The sequence below is a fragment of the Octopus sinensis genome, linkage group LG4 (genome assembly GCF_006345805.1).
Source record: "Octopus sinensis linkage group LG4, ASM634580v1, whole genome shotgun sequence".
Taxonomy (NCBI): Eukaryota; Metazoa; Mollusca; class Cephalopoda; order Octopoda; family Octopodidae; genus Octopus; species Octopus sinensis.
Window position 1 is genome coordinate 47,851,256 of NC_043000.1, and position 18,328 is coordinate 47,869,583.

General features: G+C 35.1%; 2 protein-coding genes across 2 annotated transcripts; both read left to right on the forward strand.

Moving 5' to 3' along the window:
* Positions 1-4,266: 4,266 nt before the first annotated feature.
* On the forward strand, positions 4,267-4,956 carry LOC115210443 (general transcription factor II-I repeat domain-containing protein 2-like). Its single transcript, XM_029779045.1, has one exon. It carries the CDS (start codon positions 4,267-4,269, stop codon positions 4,954-4,956), a length of 690 nt encoding a protein of 229 aa, XP_029634905.1.
* A 77-nt stretch (positions 4,957-5,033) lies between these two features.
* LOC115210444 (general transcription factor II-I repeat domain-containing protein 2B-like) lies at positions 5,034-5,690 on the forward strand. Its single transcript, XM_029779046.1, has one exon. It carries the CDS (start codon positions 5,034-5,036, stop codon positions 5,688-5,690), a length of 657 nt encoding a protein of 218 aa, XP_029634906.1.
* The last annotated feature ends 12,638 nt before the right edge of the window (positions 5,691-18,328 follow it).

Consider the following 18,328-nt stretch of genomic DNA (forward strand, 5'->3'; position numbering starts at 1 on the left):
AGTGGGGTGGCATCATTCAAAGGCTAAAACAATGCGAATGCATTGTGACCAGCGATGTGTAACAACATCTGATGGTCTGGTCGGTAACGTGATCACGTGATATACATACACATATATATACATACATATATGTATACATATATGCATATACATGCATATATATATATATAATATATATATATATATATATATATATATATATATTATATATAATATATATATATATGTATGTATGTACGTATGTATATATTAGTTGTTGTTGTTGGCATCCTTTTTGTCTCGGGAGACAATAGAGTTGCGCATAAAATAATCTAGTCCGGCTTTTACATTTCATGTCCTAATACATTTCCTGCTGTGGCTGTGTAGTCCTATCCTGGACGAACACTTCCTCTGGCAGGTGCCGCAAATGTAGCGAAGACTGTTCCTGGCTGATTGTAATGTCCTAGTTTCTTGTTGACGTCTTTTCTTGTCTTTCCATTTCTCCTCCTTCTCTCTGTCACTCCTTTGTATTCCCTCTTTTACGGTATGTTGCCAATCTTATACATACATACATATGTATGTATAAAATGGGCTTCTTTCAGTTTCCATCTACCGAATCCACTCACAAGGCTTTGGTCAGCCTGAGACTATAATTGAAGGCGCTTGCCCAAGATGATACGTGGTTGAGAAGGAAGGAAGCTTCTTACCACATAGCCATGCCTGCTGGCATGCTTTTTCTTGATCCTAGAAAGATGAAAATTATACTTGCACCTGGCAGGATTTCTACCGTTAAGCATAGAAGAAAATCTTTAAACACCACCAGTATTACAGTTAGCACTTTACATACAGCTGTTCTTGAAACTTTCCCATGTTTTAGCATTGCATATTCAAAATACATTGGCAAGATCTTAAAGGCATGGATAAAAATGCTTTGTGGTATTTGTTCTGGCTCTTTGTGCTGTAGATCCAATTTCTGCCAATGTCAACATTTCTTTTTCATCCTTACAGTGTCAATAAAATCAAGTGTCTGTCAAGGGCATATGATTGGTGAATTTTTAAGAACATTAGATGAGAAACATTACCATATTTGTTCCAGCTCTTTGCCTTTTTAGTTCTTGAATGGAAGTCACCTGAGTTTAATGTCACTACTTGATCCCCAAGTATCTTCAGTAAAGTTAACTACATTGCTAGCATTTGGTTCAGATCTTTGGTTAGAGAATAGCTTCTCTCATCTCTCCAGCAGTACTGAAGGCTCTGACAAAATAAATGAATTAATCAATTAATTATTAATTAATAATTTCCTACCCTTAGGCGTAGGAGTGGCTGTGTGGTAAGTAGCTTGCTTACCAGCCACATGATTCCAGGTTCAGTCTCACTGTGTGGCACCTTATGCAAGTGTCTTCTACTATAGCCTTGGGCTGACCAAAGCCTTGTGAGAGGATTTGGTAGACGGAAACTGAAAGAAGCCCATCGTATAAATATATATATATATATATGTATGTGTGTATATATGTTTGTGTGCCTGTGTTTGTCCCCATCAACATTGCTTGACAACTGATGCTAGTGTGTTTGTATCCCCGTAACTTAGTGGTTCAGCAAAAGAGACTGATAGAATAAGTAGTAGGCTTACAAAGACTAAGTCCTGGGGTCGATTTGCTCGACTAAAGGTGGTGCTCCAGCATGGCCATAGTCAAATGACTGAAACAAGTAAAAGAGTAAAAGAGGGAGAGTACATATTTAGGATGAAATCATTATTTAATGATTTATCAGTGGCCAGCATACTAAAATACCATAATGGTTAATTTATATTAAAATTACAATAAGGGAATTGAATAATTACAATGCCAGTGTGGTAGAAGTAGACCCTAAATGGTCTAAGAAGCACTTATATTATTACTCCATTATCACAAGATTGTGAAACTGGAGTTATAATCTAAGTGGTTACTACACCATTTGAGGTCCTCTTCTAGTAGATTGGCACCCTTATTCATCATCATCATCATCATCATCATAATCGTTTAACGTCCGTTTTCCATGCTAGCATGGGTTGGACGGTTCAACTGGGGTCTGGGAAGCCAGAAGGCTGCGCCAGGCCCAGTCTGATCTGGCAGTGTTTCTACAGCTGGATGCCCTTCCTAATGCCAACCACTCCGTGAGTGTAGTGGGTGCTTTTTACGTGCCACCTGCACAGGTGCCAGACGAGGCTGGCAAACGACCACAATCGGATGGTGCATTTTATGTGCCACTGGCACGGGGCCAGACGAGGCTGGCAACGGCCACAATCAGATGGTGCATTTTACATGCCACCGGCACGGAGGCCAGTCGGGGCGGTGCTGGCAACGGCCACGTTCGGATGGTTCTCTTACATGCCATCAGCACTGGTATCACAGCTACAATTTCCATTGATGTTGATCGATTTCGATTGTAATTAAATAAATAAAAGTTTCATGAGCACTGCACTTCCTTCCCAAACCACATAAAAAAAAACAATCTGCACATATACTTGGAGTGTGTATATGTTAAAAGCCTTCTAAACTACAAATTTATCTTGAGAAAGTATCTCTTCTAGACATATAGTGTTAAAAACACAGAAAGATATCAGCAACAGGTGAAGGTCATCCAGTTTTAGTGGTGAAATTGTTTGTTAGCTTCATCAGTAGAAAATTTCCGCATTGCCTCATGTCAAGCAAACATCCGTTGCTAGCTGGTATAGTTAAACAGTGCTTGAAAGGTCACTGATATCGCATTTTGCTGGCAGGCTAAACAAAACTTCTTTATTAGTGACAGATACTTTTTCAAGACAAATACCACAGTTTAGAAGGTTTTAAACATATATGCACACTCAATGTATGTATACAGATCATTAATTTTTGAATGAATATTGCTTCCATCACTAAAAATGAATTATTATAAAAAAAATTAATCAATCAGCTTGTGCTCTCTCTCTCTCTCTCTCTGTGTCTTATGGAACATAATCATAAATCTAAGATGTGCATTATATAAAATAATTCATAGAAATATTTGATAAATTTAATTGCTGTAGAGCAGGGGTCTCCAAAGTACGGCCCGCGGGCCGGATTCGGCCCGCCAAGGTTTTTAATCCGGCCCGCCGAGCTGTCCTCCAAAATTATAAAACAAATGTCGAAAAACAAGCCTTGCCGAAATCATACAAAAACAAATATACTTTACACCCCTTTTAATACGTTTGACAAATATAGTACAGCAAATAGACGCAAGACGACGCTAATTGATTTGCCATCAATTAATGTCTTTAAATTGCGCCGGCGAATTAAAAATTTATACACTAAACTTTAGTGTAAATATAGGTTCTTTTCCACTCCCCCCGTTTTAACTGACCCATCAGAACCACCATAAAATGAATTAACTTCGCTATGGAGCTACCTATCATTCATCTTAGATAATAGGCGATTGTCAGTGAGATGGATGGTGCTGCTTACAATGAAGCAGAGATTCAATTTCTAGCTTTATTGATGTCGCAGAAAAGTCAACCTATTCCGTCAACTGTCGAGAGAGCAGATACGACAAGTATGACGTTAATAAAAGTCCCGTGCCTAGTATAATAAAAGAAGACAAATATCGATTTATCGATGTTACCTACATCTCACGAGCGATGAATAGAGAGGGTTGAGCCTGACGTTGTGTGGTGGTTTCTAATCCTGGTGCAGTCGCCAATCAGCGTGGAGTAAAGTTCGATGCGCATTCCGTCAGTCAGCACAGACTTGGCGTTTTCGTTGTGCACAAGTGTGAGTCATTTGTCGTCGTCGCTGCCGAAGTGAATGCACGTATCGAGTGACCTGTGAATATTGTTTTTACTTGTTTCGTCCTTTTACATATATCGTCGAGCAAAATCTGTCGACCCATGGTAAAAATGTTAGCTCAAGGAAGAAAACGAAAATCGACTCTGAGTGTAGAGTTTTTAAGGAACAATGGAACATAGACTATTTTGTCATAGAGTCAAACAACAAGGCACTATGCGTTATATGCACCGACACAATTGCAGTACTTAAAGAGTACAACATTCGGAGACATTATGAAAAAAAGCATTCATCACAGTACTACCAATTCATTGGACAGCTACGTAAAGAGAAATTTGACAAATTAAAGAAGAATTTATCATCAATGCAGTTTGTTTTCAAGAAGAAGGCTGTAGAAAAAGAGAGAGCAACAAGAGCAAGCTTCCATGTTGCTAACCTTTTGGCGAAGAAAGGTAAGCCATTTACAGATGGTGAACTTATTAAAAAGTGCTTGAATGAGGTAGCTAAGGAAATGTGTCCAGAAAACGTAGATTTATTTTCCGCAATTAGTCTTTCTGCGAACACTGTTGCTCGTAGGGTTGAACATATTGAAAGAAATATTAAATCACAGCTAAAAGACAAAGCCAGCAAGTTTGTATGCTTTTCTGTTGCACTTGATGAGTCAATTGATGTATCAGACACATCCCAATTGTTATTGTTCATCAGAGGAATAAATGCCAATTTTGAGATTACTGAGGAACTTGTATCTGTGCACAGCATGCATGGAACAACAACAGGCATAGATATTTTTAGAGAAGTGGAAAAGTCAGTGGCTGAGTATAATTTGGAATGGAAAAAACTAAAATGCATAACAACAGATGGTGGCAGAAATATGTGTGGAACCAAAAAGGGCTTAGTTGGGCAAATTAACAAAGTAATTGAGAATTCCGGTGGATTGAAACCTTTGGTATTGCATTGTATTCTTCATCAGCAAGCACTGTGTGGAAAGCATCTTGATTTATCATCTGTATTAGATCCTGTGATTTCCACTGTTAACTACATAAGATCTCATGGACTCAAACATCGCCAATTTCGTGATTTCTTGGAGGAAATGAATGCTGAGTTTCCAGACCTACCTTACTATACTTCAGTAAGATGGCTTAGCTATGGAAAAATTCTGGCTAGATTTTTTGAGCTTCGAACTGAAATTGAAATATTTTAAATGAGAAAAACCATTCACAGGTGTTGCTCAAAGACAGTGAATGGCTCTGGAAATTAGCATTTTCAGCCGATTTAACTATGCATCTCAATGATTTCAACCTACGGATACAAGGTGAAACTTCACTCATCTGTGATTTGTACTCAAAGGTGAAAGCTTTTCGTAAGAAATTAATACTATTTGAAAGTCAGTTAACAAGAAGCTGCTTTACTCATTTTTCACGATGTGACAAATATAGACAGGAAGCTGCCACTCCATTTCCAAACTTGTTTGCTCAAGATGTCATTTTAGCTTTGAAACAACAGTTTGAAGAACGTTTTTCTGATCTTGATGCATGTTCTTCAAAACTAAGAATTTTTGAAAATCCATTTAACTCTGTTATTGGAGACTTACCTTCTGAGTTACAAATGGAAGTTATTGATTTGCAATCCAATGACATCCTGAAGGACAAATATAAAGAGGGAAATTTGATTGAATTCTACAAATGCCTTCCATCCGACCAATTTCTTCATTTAAGGAGGTTTGCCTGTGAATTCATTTCAGTTTTTGGCACCACATATTTGTGTGAGAAGACTTTTTCAAAGATGAAATACACAAAATCCTGCTACAGATCACAATTGTCTGATGAACATTTAAATGCATTGCTTGTTATTGGAACCACTCATTTTGAACCTCAGTTGGACAAAATTTTGTCAGAAATGAAACAATTTCATGTTTCCCCTATTGATCAAAGTTAAAAAAAACATGTTAATTGTTACTGAATAAATAACCTTTTTTAATTATTAATTCACTATTTATTTATATTATTTTGGTAAAATAAATAATTTAGAACCTTGGCCCCCGTAGCTTTAAAAATTCAGCAATGTGGCCCTCCGCTGGAAAACTTTGGAGACCCCTGCTGTAGAGAATGAAAATTTTAACAATTTGGCTTCTTGTCTCTTTCATTGCTTTAAATTCTCCAATGAACTAATTAACTGAACCAATGTAAACCATCAGCTTTCTATGTATTTTTTGTTTTATTTTGTTTTGTTTATTGCAGTTTCTGGATTTCCCCTATGCATTATTTTGCCTATCTTTAGTACAGAGAGGAAATCTATGCCATCAAAAATATTGTAACATATATTTAAACTTGTTCAACAAAGTCTTTGCTCATGCTACCATAATTTCATTAGAACTACCTCCAGCACCAATTATGCTATTTATGTCATATAACTCATATTTGTCTTCTAGCAAGTGAAGTAATTAGTATATGATCTTTAGTTCATTGCAACATCAACTGCTGACATCTAGCTGAGTGTATCAGAAATACCCAACATTCTGCTTTTCTCTCTCAATCTACAAACTATTGTACATTTACTTTTAATTTATTCTTCTTTTGTTTCTTGTTGTTGTAAATACAATGCTTGTACAATGAAGGAGCTTCCATGTGAGTGGTTGATCTGCTAAAAATAGCATCGAAATATCTTCGAAAGAAAAGAGAAATAACAATTTAGATAATACTACCCAAGGTATCTTGGGTTTTAGAAAAAGAAAATGAGAATATAGGTACAGGCATGGCTGTGTGGTTAGAAGTTTGCTTCCTAAGCAACTGGTTCCAGTTTCAGTCCCACTGTGTGGCATCTTGAGTAACTATCTTTTCCTCTAGCTCTGAGCTAACCAAAGCATTGTGAGTGGATTTAATAGACAGTAACTGAAAGAAGATCATTGTATATAATATGTGTGTGTGTATATTTATATATATATATATAATAATAAATCTTAGAGCAAGTTATAAACAGTAGCTACAACACATCGTGACGTATATTTGCCATTTAAATATGACTAACCCCTAAGGGTGAATGCTACTGTAGTTTGTAGCCCCAGGAAGAAACCTCCTCCAGCTGGCAATAGACACACTTTCTGTGCCCTATCAGTATTTGCAAAGGGAAGCCATCCTTCCCGTCTCCAACTTATGATACACACGGACTCAAGTTTCTGGGTATTGACCCGTCATCGGCGTGTGACAATCACAGTTGTCGATGAAAAGTAGGTTCCCTTCAATTGTCACACGCCGATGACGGGTCAATACCCAGAAACTCGAGTCCGTGTGTATCATAAGTTGGAGACGGGAAGGATGGCTTCCCTTTGCAAATACTGATAGGGCACAGAAAGTGTGTCTATTGCCAGCTGGAGGAGGTGTTCTCCTGGGGCTACAAACTACAGTAGCATCCACCCTTAGGGGTTAGCCATATTTAAATGGTAAATATACGTCACTATATATATATATATATATATATATATATATATATATATATATATACTCTTTTACTCTTTTATTTGTATCAGACTGTCGTCATGCTGGAGCACCACCTTTAGTTGAACAAATCAACCACAGGACTTATGCTTTGTAAGCCTAGTACTTATTCTATCGGTCTCTTTTGCTAAACACTAAGTTACAGGGCTGCAAATACACTGACATTGGTTGTCAAGCAATGGAGGGGGAGACAAAAACAGACACACAGACATATACATATACATATATATATTTATACGATGGGCTTCTTTCAGTTTCCCTCTACCAAATCCACTAGCCCAAGGTGTCATGCAGTGTGACTGAACCTGGAACTAAGTGGTTGGTAAGAAAACTACTTACCACACAGCCACTCCAATATATATAATGTAACTGTTTGCGTGTGTATGATTGCATGCATGAGCGTTTGTGTGTGCATCTGCGGTTACTGTCTCATTATTTGTAAGCAAATGTCACCATCATGCAAGCAATGTTTTCCATTTTCCAATTTTCTGGGATATACCTGGTCATGGGAAAAATATTACCTCTCATGGAGACAGGTGAGGTTTGGTGACAGGAAGCACATATGACCATAGAAAATCTGCTTCATCAAATTATGTCTGATCCATGCAATCATGGAAAAGCAGATTTTAAATGATGGTGACAATGAATAGTAATGACCAAAATACCTGTGATCATAAGAATGGCAAAGGGCTTAGCAAGTGTAACAACAACCATGTACTGACAGAAAACATGTGACCAATTTCTTCTATACTTCCATATTTCATAAAGAAATTAAACTATTTGTTCTATGCTCCTGAGGACTCTGATACTAAAATATTTCCATTTCAGCCCACTATCCTTTAAAGTAAACATTTATAGCACTTTGTTTGATTCATCAATGAGAACTAGTATTTTGGTATACAGAAGTTAATATGAGTCTGTAAGATTCTCTTAACAAACCACTAATAATCCTTCTTTCTCAATTTCTCAAAAGACAATTTATAGGATAACCGCTCACATGGGTTATCTGATGCATTTACTCTCTAAATTCGTTTCGGATTTTTACCAGGCACAATATGTCAAAGTTTAGTCAAGAGTATTTTCTTCTAAAGATGTATAAAATTGATAAGCATATCAATAGGCACAGGAGTGGCTGTGTGGTAAGTAGCTTGCTTACCAACCACATTGTTCCAGGTTCAGTCCCATTGCATGGCACCTTGGCAAGTGTCTTCTACTCAGGCCGACAAAAGCCTTATGAGTGGATTTGGTAGACAGAAACTAGAAGAAGCCCGTCGTATATATATATATATATATATATATATGTATATATATATATATGTGTATGTATTTGTATATGTTTGTGTGTCTGTGATTGTCCCCTCAACATCACTTGACAACCGATGTTGGTATACTTACGCCCCCGTAACTTAGCAGTTCGGTTTAAGAGACTGATAGAATAAGTACTAGGCTTCCAAAGAATAAGCTCTGGGGGTCGACTTGCTCAACTAAATGCAGTGCTCCAGCATGGCCACAATCAAATGACTGAAACAAGTAAAAGAATAAAAGAAAGAAAAGAATATCTCTTACAACACTCTTTCCTATATGTCTGTAAATAATTATACAACCTTATATATAACACTCATGGTTGTCTGTAGATTAATTGATTAATGAATTTATCATTACATAAAAACGAGTAGTTCCAAGATCTTCAGTTAACTTCTTAAAGGTAGTTGTTCAGGATCGATGCCAGTTTACAACCAGCTCATCTTCTCGTTTCATCTAATCAAGCATTGAAGAAAAGCTACAAGCTAATCACAGCTATAAAATGTCTGGCTACCTGATCATCTCTGTCTTTCTTTATCCACCTGGTACCTGCATGTTACCTGGAATTATAATAGAACTTACCATAAATGTATGGAACAACACTTGTTTATCAAGTCTGTTAAGTTTTCTTTATAGGTCTGGAATTCATTTATTTCTTTTCAAATATTTGTAGTAAAAACATTTTATTTTAAATGTAAAATTTTTTTTTTTTTAATTTTTAAAATTTTCTTCAAAGAATAGAAAACAAAAACAATTTAAGTGAACTGGTGTTCATATTGAACAACCCAGACAATTAATTGTTGTTTAATTGTAAGATACAGCATGTATAATTGTCTAGGCATAATTGTGTGGTTAAGAAAGTCACTTTGTAACCACATGGTTTCAACTTCATGTTAATCATCACTAATGTTGAAACATCTAGATAATACATTATCTCTTTCATTACCAACGTGGCTGAAACTGGTTCTGGCTTTGAGTACAAATGTCTTTCACCAAACCTTAGTCACAGTTTATGCTCCTAACACTACCTGAATGATAACTAGGTTATTTTACCAAATTCTTTGTTATATTTAAAGTAATTGAAAGAAACACAGAGCATCTCAAAATAAATACAGTAACGAAAGGGTTAAGCAAGAATTGTCAAAAACTAAACATTTCAACATTTCAAGGGATCCATGAAAATGAAAGCATTTATTCCAGAAAAAGTAGGTAGGTTCCAAGTTAAAAAATTAAAAGTGTTTTCCCCACAAGGAGAAAGTACTAAGACATGGAAATAAAGCAGAGACTCATCAGAAAACTGGCTTAATGCTATGAAGTGTCCAGCATGTCATTTGTCAATACTGAAGATGGATCCACCATATATTTTAATTAAATTCTCAATTAACACGAGTAATGCATGATTAATTTCTACTCAAGTGTATTTAATGTTAATAGAGAATTAGCAAGGGTTGCTGCAAATAACACCGAATGCAATTACTTTTGTGCAGATGACTGGTCTTCTTCATTAAATTTCACTACATTTTGGATTGGCGAAGTTGTAAAGCTTAGGGAAGACCCACATCATGCAGATGGGTGCTTATGCGGATGCACCAAAATAGTTTATTGCAAGAAATTTTATTGCAAACAAATATTTTTCCAAATTATCTCTTGTGTGTGAGAGCAAGTCACCAATGCTCATGTATTATTGAGTGTAAGAAATAGCGATCACTAACACTATAACCCATAAAAACACATTCACTTTTCTACCATTAAAAATACTTTTGGCAAGAGAAAAAAATTTCTTTTGGCAAGGGGGAAAAATTTTCACTCTTTGACCAGGAAAAATCTTACTTCTGACAAGGTAAATACTTTCAATTTCATGGGTCTCTGGAAATGAAGAAGTGCCAATATTTTTTTATTAAAAAAAGGAAGTTATGAATACTAAACGAAAATACCATTATTTATTTAAAAGTTTGTGATGGAAAAGAAAACACCAAAGATATATCTACACCTTTCTCTCTCTCTCTCTCTCTCCCTCCCTTTCTCTCTTCCTCTTGTTATTGTCCCTCCCTTTCTCTCTCTCCCTCTCTTTCTCACCGTCTATTTGCATATGTATGCAAAGACAGAACAGATACAGATTACAATGATGGGTTTCTTCTTACTTTCCTCTATCACTGTGTGTGTGTGTTTTTATATTTGTGGTGACCAACCCAGTGTGTGTTGATGTTCTTCATAAATTTTCTCTATTTCATGAATGGCTTAGAATTACTTTTCTATGTTGATATCAACAATTTATAGTTTCCAGTGTTCCAGGATACAGAATCGTCATCTTCATCATCATTATCTTCAACCTCATCATCATCGTCATCGTCGTCGTCACTGCTATCATCATCATTACCACAACTATCACCATTACAATCATCATCATTGCTGTCATTGTCATCGTCTTCATCATCATCATCAACATCATCAACATCATCATCATTTAGTATATGCATTCCATGAACAGACTGGATGACTTGACTGAATCTGACATGTCTGAGGACTGCATTGAATTCCAACATTAGTTTTGGCGCAGTTGCTACAGCTGGAGGCACTTTCTAGTGCCATTTACTTTGCAGAGTATACAGAGTTCTTTCCCAAGCCTCACCAACACTAGTGGTTTCACAAAACACCACAGCAGATAAAAAAAACCCTTGAGTGATAGGTGGGGTAGTATTGCATAAGATGGCTTTGAAATTTATCTTAGGTAAAATAGTTGGGCTTAAATTTACATAAGTCACAATATTTTGTTTTTATTTTGCCATTATGTATTTTCCACACTTAAATCCCAATGTATATAAACAGGGAAACAGTTAGTGTTTTAGTTTTTTTTTTATTTATGCGCCCTTTTCAAGCCTAGCCAGACTCATGGGCCCAGTTTCATTGTTTCTATTGCATATGTGTTCCCCACTAGCTGGACGGGATGCCAGTCCATCGCAGCATTACTCATTAAATAGGAAGAAAGAGTGAGAGAAAGTTGGGGCGGAAGAGTACAACAGGGGTTGCCCTGCTGGACCCTCGTGGAGCTTTAGGTGTTTTCGCTCAATAAACACACACAACGCCCAGTCTCCCATGCAGGTAGCACATAAAAAACACCTTATATATATATATATAATATATATATATATATATTTGTGGTTGTTGTTGTTTAACTCCAACTCATTACTAACCAACGAGACTTATCCAAGACAAAAAAAGACATTCTAGCAATGACAAACCACTTATATATATATATATTTCAATTATACAGTATCACAGACTATATTCTCTAACATGCATTACACTCTATAAATAATGATTGGTTCTGATTTGTGGGGATTTATTCATTATTTCAAGAAGGTGCTGCAACTGAGTATAAACCTGCCACTGTGGTATTATATACCATTGCTATAAATCAATATTATTTATTTAAGTACACACTTCAATCCACGTGTTAAGATAGTAGCTTGTACGTAGTCATCAATAATACTGCCAATAAAGAAAGTACATAACAACATAAATGAGTGCAAGTTATAACACTGGAAGCTAATTTTCCTTACATGTATATTATATCACTTTCTGAAATACTTTCACATGTTTATATATTAATACATTTAATGTTCTTCTTTTCTTCAGTTGCATTCTACAGCTTATTTTTGAGTTTTTCTTCCTTTGCAGAATCATTTAAACATTTTCTCATTTTACGTTGTTATATTTTCATATAAAATATATATTTTGGAATGAAATGTATAAAACGTGTGAGTTATATAAATTCATATATATATATGTATGCATGTATGTATACATTCATACACACATACACACACCTATATATATATATATATAATATATATATATATATATATATATATATGTATATATATTTATGTATATATATTTATATATATATATATATATATTATATATATATATATATATTTATATATATATATATATATATATATATATGTATATATATTATATATAAATAAACATATTTATATATATATAATATATATATATATATATATATATATATATATATATGTATATATATTTATATATAAATAAACATATTTATATATATATATATATATATATATATATATATTTCACACACACACATACATATACATGCATTGTTATGCACATGTACAAACACATGACAGATACATAGGTATATATACAATATTATGTTCGCGACAGAAGCACAATTCGTTTTTTTAAATATTGCTTTTAAAGTTTACATACAAAGCTGTATACATATTGTTATAATACAGGGGGGAATCCTGATGTTGATTCTGTTCTAATGTTATCATGCATATATTATTATAAACTAAGTTGGATCTTTCCATTAGCCACCTTTTACATTATATAAGAAATATAGAGGTACATCTCTAGATTTGTAAGACACATACATCAACATATGCCAAGCACAAACTCAAACAAATATTGCACATACTCAAGCGACGTTCATGATTATGTGTGAGTCTGCAAGTATGTGATTGAATCTATGTGTATGTTAGTGCATATGTGTGTGTGTGTGTGAGTATTGATAAAAGAAATCGCATGAAATATGTAAGAGATTTGTAAATTCAGATTTCTGAAATACACTGACAAAAAAAAAATTGGATTAACCTTCTGTTATTCTTTCATATTTCTTCAATATGATATGAGTTAATATGCGGTATGTGAATGTATGTAGGAATATATAAATACTCAAATACACACAAACATTTATACATATGTGTGTATATGTATGTATGCACATATGCATTATGTAAGTTTGTAAATATTGATTGATATGTGTGTGTGTTCGGAGTTTATTCATGCTATGACTAGACGAAATCTCCCAGTAGGGATGCTGAAAATCTAAAACAACAAACAAGGGAGATAATTTCGATAAAATCAGCTAACTGAAGTTTCTGAAAAAGAAAAATGATTTTTTGCTAGCTAGGTCTATTACAAATCAAACTTGCATGTTGCTTTCATCAAAGATATGTTCCCCTCTCACTCACTTTGTTATTACCGCACAAAATTTCAGTTGGTAGATTTTTCTGTACTTATTACAGGAAAGGAAGTATCTGCTTACATGTTGCATATAGACTCCTGAAAAAGATATTTGTCGACTGTCAGTATGCGTAGACTCAGTTAATCAGAAACATACTCTTTACTCATTTCAGTCATTTGACTGCAGCCACACTGGAGCATTGCCTTTTAGTCAAGCAAATCAACCCTAGGACTTATTCTTTGAAAGCCTAGTACTTATTCTATCAGTCTCTTTTGCTAAACCGCTAAGTTATGGGGACGTAAGCACATCACCATGTTAGGGGGACAAACACAGACACACAAACATACACACACACACATATACATATATACGACGGGCTTCTTTCAGTTTCCGTCTACCAAATCCACTCACAAGACTTTTATCGGCCCGAGGCCATAGTAGAAGACACTTGCCCAAGGTGCCACACAGTGGGACCGAACCCGGAACCATGTGGTTGATAAGCAAGCTACTTACCACAGATCCACTCCTGTGCCTACATATATATATATTTAATAAATGTTGTTAATCATGAATAAATTCATTTGTGTGAGGGTTTATTTCCAGTACAAAATTTCAGTCCACCACTGTAATAATAATACTAATAATCCTTTCTTCTATAAGCACAAGGCCTGAAATTTTGAGGGATGGGGTTAGCTAATTACATCAACCTCAGTGTTCATTTGCTACTTATTTTAGTGACTCCTGAATGGATATGAAGCAAAGTCAACTTCAGTGAAATTTGAACTCAGAACATAGAAGCAGAGGAAATGCCACTAATTATTTTGTTCAGTGTGCTAATGATTCTGCCAACTTAATAATAATGGTAAAAAATAATAATATTAATAAAGATATCAATCCAGAAATGAGGGAAAGGTAAAGTCAACCTCACCAGAATTTGAACTCAGAACGTAAAAGATTTGGAAGAAATGCTGCTAAGAATTTTATTTCATTCTTTTTTTTTTTTTTGGTTTGGTTTGGTAACAATTCTGCCAGCCTTTCACCTTACTACTACTGATGCTGCTACTACTGATGGACTCACCCATCAAAGACGACATATGAGTATTCAGTTGGCTTCCAATTTTGAGACAAGACCAGTAATTTCAGTGGCGGGATGGGGGTAAATCAATTACATTGACCCAAGCGCTCAGCTGGTACTTATTTTATCACCAACAAAGGATATAAAATAAAGTCAACCTCAGCATGATTTGAACTCAGAAGTTAAAGATTCGGAATAGATACTACAAAAACATTTTTTTCTGTTGCTCTAAAAATATTGCTAATTTGCTGACTTTAATAATAGTTCCTTATTTAAGCACAAAGCCAGCAGTTTCAAGAGGCAACAATTTGTTGATTATAGCAACCAAAGTACTTGATTGTATTTTGTTCTATTGACCCTCAAAGAATCAAAGGCAATGTTGAACTCAAAGGATTCTTGCAGGAGGGACTTATTTTTGATTGGTGATGTATTTTAGTAAAATTAAAGTATAACACATTTTGACATTTATACCTTTTTCATATGGTATTAACAAAGAGATGAATTACACTAGTGTTAGTCAAGAATTGAAACAAGGATGCAGTTTTAGTTTCTAGGGAAACATTTTCAACCTACTTTCTTTCCCCAATGAATTGCAATTTTTTTTTTTTTTTGTTTTGCATTGCAAAGTTGTAGAACATCATAAATACCTTTCATTGAATAAATACTATTCATATTTACAATGTCACAATTATGAAAACAGAATGGAAATGAGGTTGAAGGAATTAGAAACTTTATTTCTATCTATATAGGTATTCTTTCTGTCTTTCATTCATTCAAGATAACGTGTGTGTGTTTGTGTCAGTGTGTGTGTTTGTGTGTGTGTGTGTGTGTGTGTGTGTGCATATATAATTCTTTACTTCTTATTTTGATGTCCATAATTTGAAATTGGAAAACTTACAAAGTAAATGAATAATTCAAATAATTTGAAATTCTAGTTTATTCCCAAGTTACTTAATGTCACCCAATTATTCACTGAAAAAAAATTCTAAGGAATTGGGTTAGATATATTTAATCAAAGAAGTCAGCAGAATATAACATCCCATATATATAAAAAAGAAAGGAAACTGTTAAGTTTTCCATTTCTCAATCGACATTTTATTTCAAATGTTTTGTATAGTTTTAGTTACCAGAAGGACCCATGGAAATTCCCCATTCACAAAATATTTTTATTTTTATTATATTTTTACATGAAAATTTATAAATCTTTTAAACATTGTTTTAGTAAGTTAAAGACATGTTTTAGTAAGAAGTAGGCTTCCCAACCACATGGTTCCAGGTTCAGTTCCACTGTGGGATACCTAGGGCAAGTGTCTTCTACTATAATCCTCAGCCAACCAAAGACTTATGAGTGGATTTGGTTGATGAAAACTGAAAGAAGCCCTCGCATGTGTGCATGTGTGTGTCTTTGAACCTGTGTTTGCCCCACTCCACTGCTCGACAACCAGTGTTAGTATGTTTATGTCCCTATAATTTAGCATTTCAGCAAAATAAATTGATAGGGTAAGTACCAGGCTAAAAATTCTACACGGTAGTGCCCCAACATGGCCACAGTCAAATAACTGAAACAAGTAAACAATAAAAGATAAATTTTGGCAACACAGACACAAAGACACACACACACATATAAACAACAGGCTTCTTTTAAGTTTCCATCTATCAAATACACTCACCAGAATTTGGTCAGCTTGAGGCTATTGTAGAAGACACTTGCTGAAGTTGCAATGCAGTGAAACTGAACCTGGAGTCATGTCATCCAGAAGCAAACATTTTACCACACAGCTGTGTCTTGGAATTTATTTCAAAAATTGGTGACAACTTACACTATAAATTCCAAGTAATCTTGCCATTATGTTAACAGTTACGGAAGTTTCCGAGAAAAGTAAAAACTGTCATAAATAATGGCATATGATTTCCATATGTGACTGGTGTAACTGTAGACAACGCAATCATTGTCTACATACAATAAGTGTTGTCATATTTTTCAAGGCAGTTTCAGTAACAATAATGCTTTATGACAACATACCTATAACCTGTAGACATCTACTCAGGAATCTCAAGATTCAGTCTCAGAAATAATATTGTAAATATTTTCAAAGAGTTTGTTAGTATTGATGCATACTGACAAATGACTAACAGACTGATTGATACCTTTTCTTTCTTCCTTATTTTTTTTTTTCTTCTTTCTTCATTTATTCCTGTCTGAGATTTGTAGTAAAATAATTTGAGAGGTGATAACGAGCTGTACTGAAAGATGGATTTAAAAAATATCATCTCAAATGTGTGCAGATATGGTTGTGTGTTTAAGAAGTTCACTTTCAAACCAGGCACAGGTGTGGCTGTGTAGTAAGAAGCCTGTTTCCCAATCACATGTTTCTGGGTTCAGTCTCACTGTATGGCACCTTAGGCTGGTGTCTTCAACTATATCCTCAGGCCGACCACAGACTTGTGAGTAGATTTGGTAGATGGAAACTAAAAGAAGCCCTTCCTATATATATGTATGTATGTATGTATGTATGTATGTATGTATGTATGTATGTATGTATGTATGTATGTATATATGTATGTATGTATGTGTGTGTATATGCATATATTTGTGTTTGTGTCTGTGTTTGTTCCCCCACCATCTCTTGACAACTGATGTTGGTGTGTTTGTGTCCCTGTAAATTAGTGGTTCAGCCTAAAGGCCAATAGAATAAATACTAGGCTTACAAAGAATAAGTCCTGGGGTTGATTTCTTTGACTAAAACCCCTTAAGGTGGTGCTCTAGCATGGCCACAGTCAAATGACTTAAACAAGTAAAAGGATAAAAGGATATGATTTTGATTTCCATCCCACTACAGGGTGTTTGAGTTAAATTTGGAAAGTTGGTATTAAAGAAAACACTTCAGCCCATCTAAAAATAAAAGAATTTTTTAAATATAGATATATATATATATCTACTAGATTATGGCTGGCAGATAACAGTTTACTCAAAGTACCTACCCTCAGCGTCCACCATGGCTTCAAGATGTTTAGTCTTTTACTTGTTTCAGTCATTTGACTGTGGCCAAGCTGGAGCACTGCCTTTAGTTGGGCAAATTCTTTGTAAGCCTAGTACTTATTCTATCGGTCACTTTTGCCAAACCGCTAAGTTACGGGGATGTAAACACACCAGCATCGGTTGTCAAGTGATATTGGGGGGACAAACACAGACACACAAACATATACACACACAGACATATACACACACATATATATATATATATATACATATATACAACGGGCCTCTTTCAGTTTCCATCTACCAAATCCACCCACAAGGCTTTGCTCGGCCCGAGGCTATAGTAGTGCCATATAGTGGGAATGAACCCAGAACTATGTGGTTCGTTAGCAAGCTACTTACCACACAGCCACTCCAGGCACCTTATGCATACATTTCTCATTCTGGTTCTGGAACGATCTCGAAACATTTCCTTAGTATTGGCCTTGGTGTTGCAGGCAGAGCAGTTGGTGTCTTTCTGAACTGAGAGCAATCCATGGGATTATATGTGAAGGAATTAAGAAGCCAGAAATTAGGGCTGGTGAAATCATAGTACTTCTCTAACAACCACTTATCACTCTTTCTGAAGATATGGCAAGGAGCAGAATCCTACTGCCACACATATGGCCTTCCAGTAGCAGCTCTCTCTAGCCAGGGATTGACCACAATCAACAG

Excerpts from the sequence above, each read along its gene's own strand:
- LOC115210443 (XM_029779045.1), top strand. The coding sequence starts at position 4,267 with ATGTGTCCAGAAAACGTAGATTTATTTTCCGCAATTAGTCTTTCTGCG.
- LOC115210444 (XM_029779046.1), top strand. The coding sequence starts at position 5,034 with ATGCATCTCAATGATTTCAACCTACGGATACAAGGTGAAACTTCACTC.